We start from the raw sequence: 22,864 nt of genomic DNA, 5'->3' as shown, positions 1-22,864 counted from the left end.
TAATGTTCACTGAGCACTTGCTGGGCGCTGGGCCCTGTGCAGAGAGGGCTTCATAGAACGTCTCTTACTCCGTAGAGGTGTCCTTGGCGGTAGGTTCCAGCTCCACCACTTCTTGGAGAAGAAAAGGCTCACAGAGTTAAGTAACATGCTCAAGTTCCTGGAGAATCAGAACTTAGGCCCAGACAGGTTGAGAACTCACACTCCATCTGCAAATGTTTACAAAGGGTTGAGAAAAGGCCTAGACATGGAGTACTGGCCACTTATGGGGCCCCCATGTGGTGGACGTCCTTTGAAACTGTGGACAGCATGTGGCCTAAGCTCACTCCTATCCTTGCTCACAGGTGACCAAGCTGGTGCTTAGAGATGGGTGGCATTGCTGAGGTCACACACTGTGTCAGGTGGCACTGGGAACCCCAACCCCTCTTCTGTCTTCACCTCCACCCCCTTTCCACAGCATCCCTTGTAAACTGCCACAGGGTCTGAAGTTTCCAATTCTTTAATCCAAAGCAAGAGCCCTCCCTTCTCCTCTGCTTGAACCTCACCACCTCTAGGCTTCAGCCTGCACTGGTGACATTTCCCCAGTGGCTCCTATTTGGCCTGCCCACCTGCCTTCTGCTAGGGGCACCTGAAACCTGGGTAGAGAATGGCTCCACAGAAAGGTTGGCTCTTGGGAAACAAAACACCCGCACAGGATCATCCTACTTGCCTCCCAGCTGAGCTGGGGATGCCAGGCAGCACATGGTGTGGTGCTAAGAACAGACAGACAGGCAGCCACATGGGGAAATCAGCCAGCAGTGTAAAATTAATTCAGCTCAATGAAGGAGCAGCACCCATTAGCCCACAGGACCCAGGTCTGGGAACAGACTACGCCAGCAGGACTTCTTGGTCCTGACCAGTTCCTGGGAGGCTGAGAAGGGTGTCCTCCTGGGAAGGACCTGCCGCTCACGGCCCCTGGGGTGCTAGGGCCAGGATACAGGCTGGTGAGAGCCTCTGCCAGCCACAGTTCAGAGTCAGGGAGGCACCTGTAATGCTGCCAAAGTCAATCTACCTCAAAGAGGACAGCCCTGGAGCTATGGGGACTGGGCCTGTTGGCCCCACTCAGGGCTCACACTGGGGCCTCTCCACAGTGCTCCGACTTAACCCAGGCTGAGCGCTGAGCAGGTGGAGATGGGCCACCTGGGACTGTGGGGAGACCTCCAAACACCCAGGCCAATAGAGGCACCTTTTCTCTCCCTAGAAAACTGCCAGGAGAGCTTGAAACAGGGACACTGCCCACCCCCTTGCCATCACCGCCCCCACCGGCCCCACCACACTCTGAGCAGGAGACTAGTAGCATGCGGAACCAAAGGGGCATGCTTCTCCTTATGACCACCTACTTCCAGGTAGCTCTTTATACAAGGACCGGGGAGGGGTGGAAAGTCCTACCGGTTCAAAGGGATGTGGGGGCATGGGGGAGGGGGCGGTCATAAATCACAACACGCCTGTGGTACACACAGGTGCCAGGGTACACCTGGCCTCACGTCCTGGGTTAGCTACTTGGCTGTGTGACTGTGCGCAGTCATTCAACCTTTCTAAGCCACAATGTCCTTCCTGGAAGATCCCTCTGACCTCACAGAGTCATCAAGAAAACTCAGAAGCCCACTTTCTCTCTCCCTTCGGAAATCTGATATTCAATGTCATATACCAAATTTAGAGATAAAAACATGGGGAAAAAAAATTGGTGCTTCCAAATCTGACCCTCCCCAGCTGCAAATTCTAAAAGGCAGCAGCCTGTAGCTCCCACTCCTCCTGGGACCTGCAGATTCTCTCCTGACTGGTGCTCTAGAGGGTGTTTTCCCACCACCTCCACCAGGGTGCCCACGTGGACAAATCGTCACCCCCTGCTTTTATACAGTCCCTCGGAGGTCTTGAGACCCTTTCTGTCTCACAAAGACCCCATGGAGGGGCCGCAGATCCCGAGTCACTATCCTCAGATTATGGACACTCAGCAAAGAAATAGGGGCCTCCCAAATCAATACCACTGGTAAGGGGTAGGCAGGACTGAACCAGGTTGGGGGACTGCTCTTCCAGCACCCTTTCTACTACACCGGAGACTGTAAACTGGGTTGGGCAGCCTGAGGATAACCCCAGGAAGACGCTTAGGCAGCAATCAGCTCAGAGTTTGAGCACCTGATTGATTAGTGATGTATGCTCCTGGAAGGGTGGGGGCGGGGAGCGTGAGCGTGGGCAACTGTCTGTCATCTTGGGCTGGCTCCCACCTCCCTTACCACACATGGGGCGGAGAGAAGGTGTGTGCGACTCGGACTCACAACCTTTCAGAAGGCACTAGTGTCTCTTTCCTCTTGCAGCTGAGGCACCTGAGTGATCCCTCCTACTGAGGCCAATAGGGCCAGAGGCTGGAGGTGGGGGCATGATGGGTGCAGATAAAAGCCCTTGTCCTCACGAAGAGCCTGGTCCCCACACACTCCCTGCTTGGTTGCGCTGAGACACTGACTGTGGGTCAGCGTGGTAACAGATGCAGGACCAGGGCTGGGCTGCCAGCTCCCAGGTAGCATTTGATTTTCCTCAATTCCCTAGGGTAGCTGCCTCCATCGATCTGAAGAGCAAGATGGTATTTCTCCCCGGGGATCCTGAACAGCTGAGTCTGCCGTCAGCACCGTATGAAAAGCTGGGAGAAAAAGGACTCACGCATTTGCTTTCCAAGAGGACAGCACTCTCATAAGAGAACAGCTGGCAAAGGAGAAAGAGCAGGTGTCCTAGGAGGGAAGAGTGAGCTGGGCACAAACCCACTAGGGATAAGGAGTCTGAGCAGAGGCAAATCCCACATGTGTTGAGGGAGGCCAAAGCTTTGCACTCCTTCAGAGTCCCTCAGCCAGGCATGAGGCTGAACCAGGGGCAAGGCCCTGTTGTTGCTCCAGCAAAGGAGATCTGAACCCCACCACCCCACCACCCCCAGGTTCCAGACATCCGACAACAGGGTGTGGAGGCCCTGGGAGGTGCTGGGGACCCACTGCTGCCTTCCACGAGCTCAGAGACTGCTTCTGTTTGCCCACTGGCAGGGCTCTTGCCATAAATCGTGCCCTTTGGGTGCCCAGGCACCCAGCACGGTAGGCTGAGTTCCCACCCTGTTGTAAAAAGGAGGAACAGGTCCAGGGAGGAGGAGAAAGCACAGTCCAAGCCCTGTGGTGGGTGAGTTCACAGTGATGCTGGCACTGGGTCTCTATGTCGGCCTGGCTCCAGGTCCAAACAAACCTGGAGGGTGGACTAGAGGGACACCTCACTCTTCCTTGGCCCTTCCGGCCCAGGGTTACCAGGAGAAATCTGACCAAGCCCTTTGCTCATGGTCAAGCCTGATGAGACTCTGGGCACATGGGAGCTTTCTGCTCAGCACTCAGGTACCACTTTCCAAGGAAGAGCAGGGGGGACAGATCTGAGAGGGGCCTGCCTGCCAGCCCAGGTGGGAGGAAGAAAGGAAACCCTAATGCTGGGAGGGTGAGCCCTCAGTGCCGAGCACCTGGCATATGAACCGGAAGAAGGAGGAGGAAGTGGCTTTCAGGGGCAGCTATGTCGGGCTACCGTGTCCTGCCTGGGTCATATAGCTCCTGTCCCTGCACAAGCCCCCAGAGGCAGCAGATCAGCCTACCTCACCTGGGTGTTGCTTCTGATAATAGATGCTCTCACCTGTGCCAGATGCCAGCCTCCCTGATTGATGCAGCTCTGCTCTCTCACTAAGTGCTGCCCACTCAGGACAGCACCTGCCTACTGCCTCCCTGGGCCCCTCCCAGCAGGGTCAGAGGCAGCAGGGGCCACCAGGGCGGGCTGGGTCATGCATTCTCAGCCCCTCTGTTCACTACCATCTTATTAATGATGTGCAGGAAGATAAAAACCAGGGGTGGCTGTCAGGGAGGGGGGGAAGGGAGGGAGGAGGAGGAGGAAGGAGAATCCTTGGAGCTGAAGACAAGCAAGCCCACAAACATCATGTACTTCCGTTTTAAATCCTTAAATCTGGTCACACGGGTTTCCCACAATATCCAGAAGTTTGCATTACACCACTTTGCTTTTACCGAAGATCTACGTTAGTACTTGTTTTCAGTAACTAAAATAAATCTGAACACCGTATTTGCTTTTACAAAGGGTAATGGCTTTTCCATTTTACACCATTCAGTTTACAAAAGACTTCATAGGAATAATCTACCTTCAGGTAGCAGGGGAAACCTGGAACTGTTTTTTAATGAGAGAATAATACTCAGGAAGAACTATGTTGTTCCAGGCAGACAAAATGACATTCTCTTTCTGATGGGTATTCTCAGCTGGGGACCCCAAGATGACAAGGCTGTAGGAGAAAGAAGGGGTGCCCTGGACACGACCCACCACACAGGAAAAAGAGGTGGCCAAGTGAGGCGAGCAGCCCTGCAACTCCACCCTGATGCCCCACACAGAGGATCGGGTCTTACCCTGCGAGGGTCAAGGACCCTAAAAGGTAACACATTTTCTGTGTTAGGCTGAACAGCAGGCAGTCTGTTGAGGACCAAAAAGGGGCTCCAACTTGCCCCTGCCTGGTGGGGCAGGGTGGCAAAGCCAGACCATCCCCAGCCTCGCTCACCTCTCCCTTCTTCACGGTCATGGATTGCCGGCGGGGTGTGATTTCCTCATTGATACTGGACAGGAAGTTCTGTGAGATACGGAGGGCATCCTGCAGCAGAGGGTGGTCAGGGTGGCTGGACGGTGTGTGCTTCAGTAAGTCCTGTGTCAGGCGAGAGAGGACTCAGGTCAGAGAGAGCACAGCCCTGGCACCCACCACTGTGACATTCTGGGCCGGATCACTCCCTGTGGAGGGGGCTGTGGAGGGGGCTGTCCGGTGCACTGTAGGACGTCAGCTCCCCATCCCAGCCTCTAGGCACTAGATGCTGGCACTCCTCCTTTGCAGCTGTAACAAGCAACAGTCTCCAATTTTGCTGCATGTCCCCTAGGGGGCAGAAATGGTCTCGTCCAGAACCACTGGTCGGTGCCAGCCAGGAGAAAGCGCCTGACCTTCCCTGCTCCTCCTGCTTTAGAGAGGAGATGGAAACGTTGACTCCTTCTCCACTAGGAATGCACGCAATGCAATTCGTGCTCAAGGTCAACAGCTCCTTGGTTCAGAGAAACAACTCCCTTCGCTCTCAAATCCCCCCTGTAGAGAACCTGCAGAGATGAAAATAAGCCTGGAGGAAAGCTCTGGTGCCAGTAGTCCCAGAACCCCCATGACACCCCTGGGCCCCTCTGGCTTTTCCCTGTCAGGATGCTCGGAATAGAGACAGAATAAAGGTCTCTAAGACTCCGTCTGATGAGCCACCAGTCAGAGCTTTTTTTTTTTTTTTTTAATAAATGTCATTTTATTTTTTTATATTTTATGTATTTATTCATGAGACACACAGAAAGAAAGAGACAGGCAGAGAGAGAAGCAGGCTCCATGCAGGAAGCCTGATGTGGGACTCGATTCGGGGTCTCCCGGATGACACCCTGAGCCGAACGCAGCGCTAAACCGCTGAGCTACCCGGGCTGCCCCAGCCAGAGCCTTCTAAACCATGTCTCTCATCTCCCTCTGAATCGGAGGAGAGGGAGGAATTATGAAATGTGCACTTAACAGAATACGACACAGCTTCAATACTATGGGGCAGAGCTGTTGGGCTAAAGTGGGACACTCTCCAGCACATCAATTTAATGGAAAAAAAGGCAAAGTGGGATGATACATAGCACAACGCCTGCATAATTAAAAAAGACGTTCACGTATGTCAGCATGTGTATCAAAGAATCCTTGTGGTGGTGGCTCCTTTGCTGGGAGGAAGCAGGAAAGGAAATGGGAAGCTCACACACTTCTGTGACTTGGTTGCAAATTAAAAAAAAAATGTATGTACAACTTGCCCTAAATATAAATGAATAGGGTCACCTGGGCAGTAGGACTAGGGGCCAATTTGTTTTCCCTGCTGCCTTCAGGAACAGCTCCACTGAGGCAGTGGCCCTCCCCAGGCTCCCTCTCCCCAGGCTAGGAGGCAGTGGTCATCCTTGCAGCCCTGGAAGGCACCTACCCTCTCTGCCCACTCTCCGTCTACCTCGGAGGCCCTGCTTACATGGGACAGGACACTCCCTCCCTGCATCAACCCCTACAAAAGCACTCTGGACACCTTAAGAATCTGCTTTGTTCTCCCCTCACCCCCCTGTGAGCCTCTCATTTCTGCATCTACAATAAATGTGTGTGGCAGGAACAGAGAATGTATGGGTAACACTGACAAATACCAGTGTCAGCCCTGGAGCAACAGAAGCCAAGAACCCCAGAGTGAGAAGGTCCTGGGTGGAGTGACTCACATGCAGGACCAGCGTGCTGCGTGTCACCCGGTCCACAGGCTTGTAGAGCAGGGCTGCAGAGAGACGGGCAGGGTGAGAGGTGGCCACGCACGGAAAAAGCAGCCCCAGACCACCCGCCTGCCTGTCCTTGCTGCAAACGCTGGAGTAGGGGGAGTGGCCCAATCACCGCCCCCCCCCCCCCCCCCCGAACTACTCCACACCCAGTGACACCCAGTGACAAGGTCAAACCCTGAGCACCTAGAGGGTTGGGCACATGGCTTTGAGCTTCTGATCTGTGACATTAAATGCTGAGTCCAGAGCTACGGGTCAACCCAAGTTGACACCCCTCCCTTGGAGTTGGGCAGCCCACCAGCATCCTGGTGCAGATGGGCCAGCAAGGGTTCCAACCCTGGCAGGGTCTGGAGGGCCTCCTGGGGACAGACCAGCATGTCACTCACAACATCCATCTCTGTATAGTTTAGAGGCCTGATTCCGAGGATGCACTAACTAAATCAGGTGCCGATTTAGCTCTTGGCTGTTTAAGTGTTTTCAGACACCTGGACTCCAGGAGCACAGGAGCCCTGGCCAGCTGTGGCAGCCCTCGCTTCTCCATGAGGATGGCGAGCCCTGTCCACCACAGGTGCAGATGCTTACACGTCCTGACATACATCAGAAGCATTTCCTCATGTGACTCCCACAACTACTGTAAGACTCGCATTGTTACCTCATTTTATAGATGAGAGACTGAAACTCAGGAGCACGGTGAAGCTCTGCTACCAGAGTCAGAGTCTGCCGTTCTCTCTAAGTGTAACTATTCATGCCATCTTAATAACCAGAACTGAGGGGTGACCTGTCAGTCCTGATCCTGCTTTCTGCCCACAGTGAAGGGGCTGGACACATGGGCCTGGGAGCCTGGCAACTCTGGCTTTCCCCCTGCCTGGCCACTTAGGACCTATGTTCCAGCGGGGTTACTTTTGTTCTAAACCTGTTCTGTCATCTGAAAAAAAGGGAAAATAAAATCCTCCTAACAGGGCTGTTGGGGACAACATGATGACATTTTAAATGCCCAGCAGTGCCTGGTTTCCATGTGTTTGCAAACCCCTACCATCCTTCCTCGTTGCTACTGTTGGTGGAAAGCTGGTCCTGACCACATCCCTCCCCATCCCACCACACCCAGTGCTGCTTTTGCCATGTCTCCGCTCTCACTATTAGAAGTCTGGAGTGGCAAGGGTGCCAGAGGGTGACCCAACTGGGGGCTGTATTTGCTTTTCCAGCAAATGCCCCCTTGGCTCATGGCAGCTATCCCTCTAGGGAGCACGAGGAGGCCTCGGCACAGAGAACTCACTTTCCAAAGAGTTCTTGGTCGTCTGGTCCTTGGCATCCTTGTTGCTTCTGGCTTTCAGGTTCTACAAAGAGAAAAGCACGTTTTCACATGGGACCACTGAGGCAGCGTTGATGTGGCAGGAAGTTCTGTGACCAGACACCTTCCACAGAAAACTCACCCTTCTCTCGCTGCACAAAACCTTATATGAGGCAAGTCTTAGGGGTATCCTGAACCAAAGCATGAAATACAGGGTGGGCGGAACACAAGGCCTGCCCTGGGCATGTTGGTTCTCCTGCAACTGTTGACATTTGGGGCCAGAAATTCTCTTACTGTGGAGGCCTGTCTTGTACGCTGTGGGATACTGAGCAGCACTGCTGGCCTCTACCTCTGGGTGCAGCAGCACGCCCTCCCCCTGTTGTGACAATCCAAAATCTCCAGGCATTATTAAGTTGTCTCCTAGAGACAAAATCACACCTGGTCAAGAGCGCCTCTGACACACAGACTCCTATAAAAATGTGGCAAACCTCAGTGTCCTTCCTAAATGCATGGAACTGCTTTCTCAGAGAAGTTAAACAGTGTGCAAGGAAGCTAATGGGTTGGAAAAGCACTCACCTTTGGACATGGCCACGGCGGGACCCCCACCACTGAGACCCACGCCAGGTTCCACCTGCACCCCACCCTCTTCTGACTTTGCAAATGTACAGGCATACCGTGGAGATACTGTGGGTTTTCTTCTGGAGCAAGCCATGAAGCGACTATTGCAATGAGGCAAGCTCAGTGAATTTTTTTGGTTTCCTAGTGCCTATAAAAATTATGTTTATAATCTATTAAGTGTTTAATGGCATTAAGTCTAAAAACAATGTACCTACTTTGATTAAAAAATACTCTAGTGCTAAAGAATGCGAACCATCATCTGAGCTTTCAGCGAGTCATAATCACTGACCATAGTTCATCACAAAAGACATAATAATGTTTAAAATGTTGCAAGAATTACCAAAATGTGACAAAATGAGCAAATGCTTTTGGAAAAATGGCACCTTCAGACTTGCTCAACACAGCATTCCTACAAACCTTCAGTTTGTAAAAAAAAACAAAACAAAAAAATGCAATATCTGCAAAGTTCAATGAAGGTGAGCCTGTAGTTTCTAACGAACAGGCACTATGATTCCCAAAGGAAAGCAGAGATTTTTGGTGGGTAGGTCATGTTTTCACACAACTGCATCAAAGGCATCACTGATTGAGTCCTAGGTACCAAGAGAAACCAGGATATAAGATTCTGTGTACCTGAAATCATCTCCGGGAAGAAGCTATGGTTAATCCCATTACCAGACTGCTGACCAACAATAAGAAACAGCATGGGGTCCATAAGGGGCTCAGAGATGGCTTTCCCAACCTCTCATGCTGTGGTAAACCTCTCACAACTTAAATCTGTGGTATTTTAAGCTCATTGGGACCAAATGCACTTTGGTACCTCTCTTGAGAGTTTAACGCCCCTCATAGTGATTACTCCTCCATACACCTGTCTCAGCAATTCCTGAGGGGTGCAGGGGATGAGAGGGGTGTGAGAGCTGAACATGAGCCTCTGCAAGTCAGGTTCCACACTCACGTGGGCCTGGGAGGCAGCCCTCACACCACGTGCCTCTGGGCAGTACCATGCACACAAGCATGCAGAGGTAGGTCGAGAAATCCTGCCTCAAAGAATCTGGCTTAATCCCACACTTTACAAATTTAACTTGGTCCCCAGAGGCCCTTTTCCCATAATTCTCAAACATCTATCGTGTGGGAGCTGGCATTCCACAGAACCCAGTTTGGGCAACTCTGGCTTAAGTGGATGCTGCCCTGGCTCATTTTCAGGACTGGGAGGAGATGAGGGGCCACTGCTCTACTGCTCCCTGTCCTAGAGGTAACTGTCCTCCCCAAGCCTGAGCTCTGACCCCTGGAGTGCAACCTCTGCATGGCCTGCTGCTTCTGTTTCCTTTGGCTTCATTTTGCTCCGTCTGGGTGGTTCCAATTTCTCTGGGTCTCTTTTAAAAACATGGGTGGGGAACCAAAGCGGATGCTGCCTAGAAGGGACAAGCTTCATGGAGGGCCAGCTTTCAGCACGTCCCAAAACGCTGTCTCCCTCCCAGTATCCTTGCCTCAGCTCAGAATCCCACTCGTGCATGGTCAGTGGGACCACATGACCCCTGGGTGGTAGCTCACCATTGCTTCCTCCTTCCTCTATAGAAACCTGTGTGGGTGGACTTGAACTTGGCCCCCTCTAACTGTAGCATGCTCTTAAAGGATTAGATCTCTAATTTGTTAAGGTCACTCGGGATTCTGCACCAACATGCCAGCTGTTGGGGTGGGGGGATGGTGGTTTGCTAAGTGAGTGAGCTAAAGAAAGGTGTGGCCTAAATGCTCCAGGCAAAACAGAGCACACAGGGAGGGATGTCTGGAGCCAGCCCAGAACCCTGGGTGCAGGTGGCCTGTTACCAGCAGGCCAGGCAGGAAGTGGGCTCCAGAAGAACAGCCCGGCACCCATTACCACCATGAGAGACCATCAACACCCACGACACACTACCTCTTGCGACAAATTACAAAATGGCACCAAGCCCCCAGAACAAAGCCAGGTATGATAGGGTGTAAGGGAGACCCCACTTATTCCCTTTTTCTAGTTTCCATTTATTTTTCTTATGCTAATTTCTCTCATGGAATCTTTCCACCCAGAACCCTTGTTTGGAGGAGGGAGGGCAAGTCGGAGCTCTGAGGAGCCAGAGGCATCACAAGCAATGACAGGTCCAGAAAGTGGGAAATGTCACCCAGCTGCACAGGGCAGAAGCAGGATGTGGCAGGCTACAGAAAGCCCTCGCTGGGAGCCTGGAGAGGCGGGTGCTGCAGGCTTTGGTCTAGGGGCGGCCACCCACCCCGATGACCTGCTCATCCTCTCTGTATCTGATGTGCTCTTTTGAGGCCCCTCATGCTAACACTCGGGCTCGAGGTTTCAGTGCTCCTGGAGCTCTAGGCTCCCACGTATAGACAGAAAGTGGCAATGCCAATTCCACACCCCAGCACTAGCTGCTTAGTTTGCCTGGCAAGCAAGGTCCCCAGGCAGGCTAGAGGAGGAACAGTGCAAACCACACCTCCCCAGCTGCTCTCTAGCAAGTAGGTGCATAGTCAGCCTCAGGACTCTCATGACTAGACCTCCCAGAACTATGGACAATGCTTACTGCACAAAGACGGTGCAAGACAGCATCTGTCTGGGGCACTCAGCAGAGCCCCAGAACTGGGCCCCAGCCCTTGGAGTGGCACGGCACTTGCAGGGCCGCTCCCTCCTGTGTCCCCCATACTGGGCTGACAGAGCCAACCCAGAAGTATCTGGAAAGAAAGTGGAGATTTACAACCAGAAGTTGGTTTGGTGCACCTTGTTCTCCTGGGTCACAGTGTGCCAAAGACCAGCCCACGTTCCATCTGTGGGAGGTGGAGGGGTGCACCCGTCTGAACAGAGTCATGAGTACCTCAGAGATTTCTGCAAACTGAGAGTTGGCCTGACAGCACTTCTCCGCCGTTTCCATGGCGACGCCATAGTTGTCTACAAAGGCTCGGTACACACCCAGCTGGCTGGCCTGCAGGGAGGAAAGAAGAGAGTGTGGGACAGGTGTGGAACACGCGTCACTGCTCCCCATCTTTCTGAGAAATGGGCTTCTGTGCCCAGCTCAGTAGAAATCCCAGGTGCAGCAGACAGCACAGAGCTGCAGACACCTCAGCTCTTCCTTGCAGTTGCCTCCCACCTGCTTCCCCTCCCCACGCACCGAGTATGTTCCCCTCTTCCAAGTGACATGTTGAGAAGTGACTCACAGCCCTGGGCAGGTAAGGGCTCCCTTCCATAGCTGCTTATTCCTCCCATCCTACTCATTTACACACTGCCACAGCAGTGGCTAAAACTCAAAGTTGTCAGTGAACGCAGACAGATCCTACTCAGGGGGGACGGAGTGGTACCTTCTCATTCTGGCTGTAGGAGACTATAGACTAAGGAGGTCGGCCCCTGGGCTGTGGTGGCCACAGTGCTCCACTCTTGTCCGATCTCTCCAGAAACATAAGGAACATGCAATCTAGCTGCTATTGGGGGATAAGGGGCTCCCACTCTCTAGACATGAGCCGAGCCCAAACCTGGCAAGCGGGTCCAGGTATCATACTCCTTACCTGGTGTGTGGGAGACCTGCTGGCTGTCAGCTGCAAGGCAGAAGTACTTTATCTTTTGTCAAACCAAAGATATTAATAGAGGGTCTTTTCATATAATCTCCTGGTCAGATACCCAACTGAGTGACAATGGTATGGATGTGTGTGTACATACACGCATGTGTGTATAAGCCACCACCCCCTCCGGGCCCCAGGTCACCTTCAGAGGCAGCCAAGGGGAAACCAGTCCCCCTCTTATACCAGCAAAGCCAGACCTAGGGAGGGTAATGGAGGACCCTGGTGACCAACTAGCCAAGGCTTCCCATTGTAGCCGACCAGCAGCTGGAAGCCTAAAGCTTTAGCTGATCCTAGAGTCTGTTCTGGGCTGAATGTAAATTTTATTTCTTTTTTTTTTTTTTTAAGATTTATTTATTTATTCATTCAGAGAGAGCGAAGAGAGAGGCAGAGACACAGGCAGAGGGAGAAGCAGGCTCCATGCCGGAAGCCCAACGTGGGACTTGATCCTGGGTCCCCAGAATCACACCCCGGGCTGCAGGCGGCGCCAAACCGCTGCGCCACCGGGGCTGCCCTGTAAATTTTATTTCTATGTGTTTGCATTTATATTGAATTTTGTATTTCTTCAGATGACAATGCCAAATGCTAGTAAGCTAGGTGCCCTTGGCACTGTCTGGTCTCTGGCTTTGCTCCCGGGGGCGCTGCATGGAGGTCCTGTGTGGCTCCTACTGCACTGAGCACCTTGACGTGTCACTGCATCTCCAAACACTGATCGGTACAATGGTCAGACCCTAGAGCACTTTGTTTTCTCCCTCCTCTGTTGGTCATTGAGTGCCTACCTCCACAATGAAGCTCTGCTTTAGGCACTGTCACCACAGCTGCAAATCACTCAGACACAGTGGGGCCAGTGGCAGGAGAGATACACGATAAGTCAACAGACATGTAATATAGCAAATGTCTGAGAACAGAGCACGGGTTAAAAGCTATGGTGCTGCTTCAGAGAATGTGGTCAGGAGCCCTGAGGGGACATTACCGTTGATATGCATAACCTCGAAATTCCTATGGTGAAATCCTAACTCCTGGCACCTGAGAATGTGACTGTATTTAGAGAGAGGATAAGAGGTGATGAGGTGGGATCCCTGGGTGGTGCAGCGGTTTAGTGCCTGCCTTTGGCCCAGGGCGTGATCCTGGAGACCCGGGATCGAATCCCACGCCGGGCTCCCGGTGCATGGAGCCTGCTTCTCCCTCTGCCTAAGTCTCTGCCTCTCTCTCTCTGTGTGACTATCATAAATAAATAAAAATTAAAAAAAAAAAGAGGTGATGAGGTTAAAATGAAGTTGTTAGGGTGGGTCCTAATCCAGGATGATGGGTGCTTTTATAAGCGATAAGGACACTGACCCACAGGGGGACCCGTGTGAAGACACATGAAGACTGCGGCCATCTGCAAGCCAAGGACAGAGGCCTCAGGACAGACCAACCCTGACGGCACCTTGATCCTGGACTCTTCTAGCCTCCAGAACCGTGAGGACATAGATTTCTGTGTTCAAGCCATCTGGATTGGCAGCCCTAGCAAACTGATGGGAGTTCCAAGAGAGGTGAATCTCTTCCATTCCTTCTCTTTTTCCCCAAGGAGCTCCCACTCTCCACGTGACTTTTGCATAGTGCCAAGCAATCTCATCTCACATATTTAACTAATCCAAAATGGAGCTGGACCAGTAATAGGATAAATGGAGATCATGTGCCTCCTGATACGAGGCACAGAGGAGGACACAACATCACTGCTGCGGCTTGTTTTGTTTTCACAGAAATGCAGAACTTGAGTCTATTCCTGAGAAAACATCAGACAAGCCCAATCTGGCCTGTACCCTCCAAGAAATGTCAAGGCGACAAGCAAAGGCCAAGGAACTGGTATAAACTGAAAAAACTAGAGATGTGAAAACGAAGTCCATCTTGTGCCCTCGGATTGGATCCTGAATCAGAGAATGAAAGTGCCTATAAAGAACATGATGGTGCAGTCTGTTAAGCATCTGACTCTTGATTTCAGCTCAGGTCATGATCTCAGGGTGGTGAGATGGAGCCCCATGTCAGGCTCTGCTTGAGAATCTGTCTCCCTCTGCCTCTCCCACTTGTACTTTCTTTTTTATTTATTTATTTATTTATTTTTTTACTTTCTTTTTTAAAAAATATTTTTAAGGTTTTATTTACTTATTAGAGAGAGAGAGAGAGAAAAAATATGAGCGGGGGAGGGGCAGAGAGAGAAGCAGATTCCCCACAAAGCAGGGAGCCAGATGCGGGACTCAATCTCAGGACCCTGGAATCACGACTCGAGCCAAAGGCAGATGCTTAACCAACTGAGCCACCCAGGCGCCCCCCAAAATAAATATTAAAAAAAACAAACATGATGGCTAACTTGGGAGAAATTTGCCTATGTATGTTTTAGATAACAGCACCACAGCACCGTGAAAGTTTCTGAATTTGATCATTGTACTATGGGGTTATGGAATACGTTGTCTTTGTTTTTAGCAAATACACAATGAACTATTTGGGGTAAAAGGACAAAAGTATCTGCAATAATTATTCAGCACATTCACGTGCACACACACATATATGAAAATGAGAGAGGAAAAGATAAAACAAATTTGGCAAAATGTTTCAACTGGTGGATCTGGCACATGGGAGTTCTTGGACTATTTCTGCACCTCTCTGGAACTTTGAAATGATTAGAAAGACAAAAAAAAAAGAGCCTGACAAAATTTCAGCCCGAGACAGACCCTTAAGCAGCGGCATTTAACCCATACATTCCCAAAGGAAGGGGAGCCCAAGGCTTTCTGAACTACCAGAAATCCCTGGGGAAGGGGAGGTGCCATGGCTGGGGCAGGGCATCACAGGCTCTTTTGGTCCTAAGACTCTCCTCGCTGGGGAGCCTGCTGAGGTGACACTGGGCTGACCCTGCTGTGCTGTCAGAACGGGACAGGGGAGCCCTAGCACCCAGCTCAGCGGCACCCATGAACATTCTTCACGCAGTTCCTGGGGCACGACTTCCTGCTGTAGCCCAACCACCCCTCTCTCTAGTCCTGCTGCAATGTCTGACCCACAAAGCTAGTTCAAGGATACCGGGAAAACCAAAGGAAACCGCCTCAATTCTGGGGTCCATCAGACTATGAAAATTTGCAAGAGAAGTCTCTGAGTGATGTCGGAATGTTATTTGGGGAAGAGTGTTGGGTGCAGTTTCTTTTCAACAATATGATTCTCCAGTTCCCAGGAAGGCTGCAGGCTGAGCCAAATCTACTAGGTTTAAACCTGCTGACACTTCACACAGGGAGAAATAGGGTAGGGAGCACTTCAAAGATGGGGGCTGCTGCACCAACACAGCCTCCTACTTTCTGGCCATAGAGAAAGGGGTCTTACATGGTGGGAATCTGAACAGAAAAGCAAAAAGTTTCATGTGTTTCTTGTACCTTCGCTCCAGCCTGGGGTCCAAGGTGTCTTGTAGCCCAGGGTAGTGGAGAGAGAGGACTGCCAACAGGAAGGCCACACCTTGGAGTAGAACGCTCTAACCCAGGCACAAGCCAAGGCAAGGACTGGGTCTGGGCCAGCTGGGTGTCTGGGCAGCCCAGGGGGCCATGCTCTGCATACCTAGAGGAGGCCTGTGACCTTGGGAGGGGGGACCAGCTCCACACTTTAGAACTGCGGGGGTGGGGGCCTCCTTTCCACACATATTGGAACCTCACACACTGGAAGACAGACATCGACCAGATAGCTCTCATTTGAGTTTTCTCCTTCCTCTTGCAGGTGCCTTAACTGTTTCCTCCTTTTGGACAAGTTTTAGCTGGCCCACACCTTGGTTAAATAAGCACTTTGAGCCAATCCCCATCTCAGATGTGGCCTGGCCAGTGCCAAGGGGCCTGCCAACTCCCTTTATTTGACTGCTAAGTTTTACTGGTCCCGCTGACTTTTTTTTTTTTTTTTAAGATTTTATTTATTTATTTGACAGAGAGAGGGAGAGAGAGCACATGCACAAGCACGGGGAGCAGTAGAAGGAGAGGGAGAAGTAGGCTCCTCGCTGAGCAGGGAGCCCAATGAAATGTAGAGCTCCACCCCAGGACCCCTGGGATCATGACCTGAGTTGAAGGCAGATGCTTCACGGACTGAGCCACCCAGGCACCCCATGGTCCTGCTGACTTTTTAAAAAGCCATATCCTTGGCTCCTCTGGGGTCCTGTGGTCAGCAAAGGCTCATAGAGGCCCCTTACCTGCCTTCTGGGTGGGCCCCTTTTGTCCTGATAAGTTGTTTCTGCCTCTGGGACCTGAACTGGGACCCACAGCCACCTCTGCCAAAAGGATTCCTGGTCAGTATGGGCTCAATAAGCCCTTTCAGAAATTCTTTCTGTCATCCAGCATCACTTGTCCTTCAGTTTTATGGCCCAAGAAGGCAGAAGGAAAAGCACTCTTTTTGGAAAGAAGCCAATATTACACTCCCAGCAAGTGGCCCAGAGTTCCTCAGTCTTCTCACTTCCACAGTGGTTGGGGCAGGACCTGCCTTACAGGGCTGCCTCAGCTCAGGTGAGATGGGCACCTGTAGACTCTCCTGTGCCCCACTACTCAGGAGCCAGGCAGCCTCACATTGCGAGGCTGTGCCTCAGTCTACGCTCTGCAGGGACAAACCACCTGCCCTGCATTTCTCCAACCTGTCTGTAAGAACCAGCTGTGATTCCTACAAGGCATGAGTGTCACTGTCAAAGTCATCATTAAATATGGCTGCAGGTTGTGAAAAAAAGCTGCTGGGAGGAGCTAAGGGCCACATAATACCTTATTTTCCCACTTCTCTCTGCCAGGGCCCTCCTTCAGGTTTTTTTTTTTTTTTTTTTTTTTTCTTTCTTTCTTTCTTTCTTTCTTTCTTTCTTTTCTTTCTTCTTTCTTTCTCTCTCTCTCTCTCTCTCTCTCTCTCTCTCTCTCTTTCTCTCTTTCTTTCTTTTTTAGATTTTGTTTATTCATGAAAGACACAGAGACAGAGGCAGAGGCAGAAGCAGGCTCCTCATGAAGAACCTGATGTGGGACTCAATCCCCGAACAGGGATCACGCTCTGAACCGAAGGCAGATGCTCAACCACTGAGGCACCCAAGCACTCCCACTCCTTCAGGCTTTAGCAGCACTTTCCCCACTACCTTGATTTTTACTGACCATGTCTCTCCACCCCACACCACTTAAAAAAAAAATTCTCCAGTGGCACCTGGCTGGCTCAGTCAGTACAGCATGCGACTCTTGATCTCGGGGTCATGAGTTCAAGCCCCATGTTAGGTGTGGAGCCTACTTAAAATAAGGGCTCCACATCCCAGAGCCTTTGACAACACACGCCCACAGAGCAAGGGAGAGGCTGGATCCCTGCAGATCCGCAAGCTCCTGGGAGACTGCCGTGTACCTGTTCCGAGTCACTCACCAGCTTCTGGAAGAGATCACCCACTCGCTGCTGGTGACTCCACTGCTGTACTCGGGGGAAGAGCCCATCATAGAACTCCTTGTGGATCTCATAGAGCTCAGGCACTTTGAAGAAGATGGTCTCGATCTGCTGGCTTGTCAGCACCGGCTGAGAGGTGGTGGCAGCAGCCTTCAAAGGTTTCATGGGCTGGAAGAGAGCACAGGTGAGGCAGCACAGGTGACAGGTGAGAGTGGCACTGGAGAGAGGGTTGCTGTTTTTCAGGTACATGGTATGACCACAGAAAATCAGTTATGTGACATCTGTGCTTTTCTTTTTAAATTCCATTAAAAATAAAAATTTAAAGCCAGCTTGGTTTGGCACCTGTCTTATGCTAGTATCCACTATGCCATGGGGAGGTCCAGCTTCTACAGAGGTGGAATGACCCTCCAGGGAGGGCGGGCTGCCTTCTGACTGCTGTCCTGGGACCTGGGACCTGTGAGCAGAGTGCCCCTGCCCTGCTCAGCCCCCTACCCTCTCCTCACCAGCAGCAGTGCCTCCAGGTGGCTCAGGTAAGTCTCTTCGCTAGCCAGGATTCCAGACAGGACCCATTTCCTCATCTCCATGCCTTTTTCCAAGTCCAACTCACTCTGTAGGAGAAAGAGACAAAGGTCAGACCTGGGGGTTGGCTCCTGAGGTGGCCCCTCTCAGAAAGGAAGGCCTGCTTATCAACCTGAGGCCAAGCCTCTGAGGGAAGGCTCCGTGTGGAAATAAAGGGAGACACAGGAGCCTCATCAAGTCAACCACTTGCTCATAGACACTGCAAATTCTGGAGGGTCGTCCAGCAAAGCTGAGGGCCACCCTTGGTCTTGCCAATGGGAAATGGGCAGTGTGCAGCTGAGCAGTCACAGGGCAAGGCCCCCTGGTTCATGGCACTTTGTTACAGGTGCCCAGCAAACGAACACAAATGCTGATGTCAAAGGCAATGAAATCTATGTGTGATTTCCTGGTCACACCCCCCATGTGCTCCCTGACCACCAGCGAGGGAATCAGTATCAGAGACTGGCTATGCCCATGACCCACCCATGTGCTGACGGGCCCCATCATAGCCCACGAAAAGTGATGTAACACTCTTGCCCATGCTACTGGTTTCCCACCTGTTGTTGAACATGAACAACCATACTGCTCTGTGGCAGCCCTTGGGCATAGAACCAGAGCACTGGCCCTGTGGTCCACTTTGCCGAAGCCCTCAGGGGAGATCACTGATCTGGGGCAGGCTCCTGGCTCTTGGCACTGCTGACATCTAGGGCTCGAGGATTCTCTTTAGGATGCTGGGGGGACTTGGGTGTTGAGCAGCATTTCTGGTCTCCATCCAACAGATGCCAGGAACAACACTCCCCTCCCAACCCTGGCTGGGACAGCCACAAATGTCTGCAGATATTGCTACATGTCCTCTGGGGTCAAATTATGCCTACGTGAGAACCACTGGGTTCCAGAAAGGCCCAGCCCTAAGGCCAGTTCAGCTCTCACGGTGTCTCTATAGCACCCAGAATCAGGACTCCAGCATGGCCCTTCTGTGTGCTTCCCATCCTGCTGGCCCTTGCCACTTCCCTGGACTGGGAGAGGGGAGCTACCCTGGTGCAGACGGGTGGCTCAGCAAGAAGCACCCAGAGCTAGGAGGTGGGGGACAGGGCCACAGAGTCAGGCCTGCCCACTGAACGCCTGGCAACTGAGTCTCAGGCAACTGCCCTCCTGCCTGGAGCATCAGTTGCCTGGGTATAAACTGGGGAAGGAAGGCTCAATCCCTGGGTCCCACCTGCTTCTGCTTTCTGGGTCCCTGGGGCTTGTACCACATCTTCACTGCCCACTGGGACCATCCAAAAAGTCTTCCTGAACCACTACTTTGTTCTGGGAATCTCTCAGTGTGCATGAGCTAGGGGCATGCATATGCTTGTACGTGTGTGCATGTCCAAGTGTGTATGTGCACTCGTGTGTGTGTAGGGGGCAGCCGCCATGATCATGGCTAAGCATCACTCCAGAGAAAGCACACTCAGGTCCCACCCCACACAGACACGACCCCCCACCCCCCGGCCCACCCCAGGGCACAACGGGCAGCGGCTCCACAGGCAGAAACCTCCAGGACATGCTGTGCCTGACCTGGAAACTTCCTGTGCCAGCTCAGTACCTGGAACACATAGGTGCTCCATGAAGATATAATGAATAAACAAACCAATGAATGGATCTAGGATGCTTGGTTGGGCCCTATTTTTGGCTGTATCTTTGCGAGGTTCTGAGGTCCCTTTCTGGAACCCTTGTCTGTTTGACAAGCAGGTGCCAAGATCCAGAACTGTCAGCTTAGCCCGTTCCACAGTCAGCAAATCTGCGGCACACAGTGCACAGACATGCAGGGTAGGGGCCGCTGACACCTCGTCTCATCTCAGCCCACCGAGGTCACACCATGAATGGTGGCAGCGTGTTGGAGCAGCACCTCTCAGCTGCCCCTGAACGTGCTTCCCACTGTGTCCAGGTGCCATCTGTGCCTTCAGCAAGGGCAGATGTAAAGGTGAAGGGCACAGCAGGCTCCTTGAGCAGCAGTGGCCACCCACCCAGTCCTACTGTGTCCGAGGAACAATCCCGCTACTGTGAGCACTGGCACGGGGGCGGGGGGGGGCACACGGCGAGCCCCACCCAGCACGAGATGCCGGTACTCACGTGGGTGGCAGTGCGTCTCATTCCCACCCACACAATTTGGAAAGCTGGGAGGAAAAAGAGCGCAGGCAGGATGGCGCCAACTCCAGCTCTCACTGTTTCGAAGGGCGCGGCCAGCTCAGGGGACCGTCTGGCCCGGGGAATGTGCCAGGCTAGGGAGAAGACACGGGTGTGGATACCTCTCTGTGGACCAGTGCTCGTCTCCCCGAGCCCCTGAATGGTGCTGGAGGCTGGGGGCAGACAGGGATGGCTCAGAAGCCAGCCAACGGCACCTTGAAGGAGAGGGCGCGAAAGAAATGCAGACGATGAGGGAACAAAGGGCAGGGCCGGGGCCAGGGTTATTTATAGCTCTGCCTTGTGCACGTGCCAGTTCTGGAAAGGGCATGTGAGTCCAGTCAGGACCGGGATGGCAGGGAGATCCTGGTGGAGAGGAAGCCAGAGGACAAGGGCGACTGGAAAGAGAAGCGGCCAGCTGGAAGGCAGGCCTCTCACCTCTGCTGGGGAGGGAGGAAGCCACACTGACCTGAGGCTGCAAGAGCGGATAAAAACAAACTGGACGTGACAAAGGGGAAAAGGCCGACAGGTGAACAGAACCGCCACCAGGCCCATGAGGGCAGGAGCTGGACCTGAGTGGCAGGAGTATGGATGGCAGGGTGGAATCTGGGGAGCACTCTTTACCCTCAGCCCCAAACTGGGGGAGCCAGGGTGATCAGGGAATCAAACCCTGGCTGTGAAGGGGTGGACTGCTTCCAGTTGGGAGTTGGCAGCCAGTTTGCTGGACAAAGGACCCTTCCTCTCTGGGTAGGGGCCATGCCTTTGCTTGGCAACAGGGACGCCCACCATCCTGGAGCCTGGCCAGCAGAGGGCCAGGGGCTGGCCTCCGCACAAGGACCCGAGCTCCTGGAACCCCAGTCCTCTGAAAAAAGCACCAACATGTAGGGGAGGCAATGCAATTCTTTGTGTCTGCCCCACTGATGATAAACCAACCTGGGAAGGCTCTTAGGAGGAAGAATATAGGCAGGGCTGGCACCAAACACCTGCTGTCTCCAACTCTGCAGGGAGGACAGGTGTGAGCAAATATTATCCCTGTTTAAGTTGTGTAAGGTAGGACCCAGAACTAGGCAATGTGGCCAAGATGAGCCACAGTGGCACAGGCACCATTTATCCTGCTGTGCCTGGTGCACAGCCTCACTGGGGCACCCACACGATCAAAGTGTCCCTAACCACTGAATCATAAAAGTGAATAAACTTGTGGTTGATCAGATAAAAGCTCTAGTCAGAGTTATAATTTCTGTTCCAGGAGCCCAGCTCTTGATCAGATTTACTCAATGTGGTGACGACCGGTAGCAAAATTATAAAGCAGGTCTGTCTTCAAATACTCCTGAACCAGAGTTTACTACCCTTATAAAAAATGCAAATTTGACTTCTGAGTAGGAGTGATTGATTGAACATGTGCATTTGCATTGGCTTCATCCTAAAAAACAAACAAACAAAACCCCAAACAAGAACAAACCCCAAAGGGTCCACGGGTGGTCCCTGCCAAGGCAGCACACCAGGGCCACTTCTGCAAAGCCACAGACCCCAAGTGTTTGTTTGCCTTCTCGGCCTCTATGTGCCCATGAGAAGCCCCTGGCCGCTGGGCTCATCCAGCTCCACCACACACTGAAGGGCCCTTGAACATGAGAAGTGTGGGCTGAGGTGGTATCAGGTCTGATGTTTCTGGGGCCTACCCCCTGCTGCTACCCCAGGGACAGGGCCTGGCAGGTCACCGTGTGTTACAGAGCCCAATGAGCAGGGGCTGCTCAACAATGTCAGCTCCCCTCTCTGTGCCCCGATGTCCCTCCTTATAAACAAACAGGTGAGAGGATATGTAGAGTCTCGAGGACCCTAGGAAAGACGGACCACGCTGACCTGGCATATTACAGGCTTTGCCTCTCCAGAATGGCAGCTGGAAGTGATGCCAGACCCTCACCCCTTTTCCTGACGTTGTTGAAGGAAGGTTACTTGCTAGCCCACAGCTCTGATCACAGCTTCTGGGAGTGTCCATGACACTGCCTTACTCCCTCTAGTCAGTACTGCTAGCTTTGCCCTCCCAGGGGAGAGAGGGAATGGTCACAAAATGGCCCACATGAGGGCAGCCCGGGTGGCTCAGTGGTTTAATGTTGCCTTCAGTCCAGGGCCTGATCCTGGAGACCTGGGATCGAGTCCCGCGTCGGGCTCCCCGCGTGGAGCCTGCTTCTCCCTCTGCCTGTGTCTCTGCCTCTCTCTCTCTCTCTCTGTGTGTCTCTCATGAATAAATAAATAAAAATATTTAAAAAAAGAAAAAAGGCCTGCATGAAACTGCTCTTCTTCCCAGCAACCCCAAGGGGCTTACTAACATGTGTCCCCACCTGGTCATGGGGAGATGGAGGATGTGTGCCTGACGGCTCTTGCCTGGGGGGCAGCCTGGCCTCTCCTGCAGCTTCTATCCCCATCTGAGATCACATGGTCATCATTCAAGGGGGAAATAGCTTGGTCAAGACTGGCAGGCACCTCAGAACACCCAGGGATAGAGAATGTCCTAGGTACCCATGGTGACCAGGACCCACCCAGTGTGGTCTGGGTCCTTCCCACAGCAGCACAGGCAAGGGAGTTCCTGGCGTCTGTGGACTCCCTACCTTCCCCTGGGGGCAGTGTGCCCAGAGCAGACCTGCAACCCAGGAGTTCACCGAGCCACCTTGATGCTATGGAGTCCTTAAGGGTCCTCCTGATTGTTCCACAGCCCAAAGAGCTCAAGCTCGGTAGAGGTTGATGAACAGGGATTCCCCGCCAGCCCGGCTGGTTGGGATTGCGTACCTCTGGCCTCGAGACCAGCATGCTGTCTGTGGGTGCCAGAAAGTGACAGTTGACTTTCACGAAACCAAAAAGAAAGAATGAAAGAAGAGA

The 22,864-nt window shown here is 52.6% G+C and overlaps 1 protein-coding gene across 1 annotated transcript in view; it reads right to left on the bottom strand.

The window, feature by feature from the left end:
• Window positions 1-22,864, bottom strand: part of BCR (BCR activator of RhoGEF and GTPase) — a 124,400-nt gene that overhangs the window by 36,359 nt on the left and 65,177 nt on the right. Inside the window, exons 3-8 of the mRNA XM_072803402.1 lie at window positions 17,776-17,880; window positions 17,255-17,440; window positions 11,143-11,250; window positions 7,667-7,727; window positions 6,343-6,395; window positions 4,604-4,744 (exon numbers count right to left, since the gene is read on the bottom strand). Of these exons, the coding sequence (XP_072659503.1) occupies window positions 4,604-4,744; window positions 6,343-6,395; window positions 7,667-7,727; window positions 11,143-11,250; window positions 17,255-17,440; window positions 17,776-17,880 (654 nt within the window). The remainder of the gene's footprint in view (window positions 1-4,603; window positions 4,745-6,342; window positions 6,396-7,666; window positions 7,728-11,142; window positions 11,251-17,254; window positions 17,441-17,775; window positions 17,881-22,864) is intronic.

The sequence above is a fragment of the Canis lupus genome, chromosome 27 (genome assembly GCF_048164855.1).
Source record: "Canis lupus baileyi chromosome 27, mCanLup2.hap1, whole genome shotgun sequence".
In the NCBI taxonomy this organism is placed as follows: Eukaryota; Metazoa; Chordata; class Mammalia; order Carnivora; family Canidae; genus Canis; species Canis lupus.
This window is presented reverse-complemented; position numbering and strand designations above follow the sequence as displayed.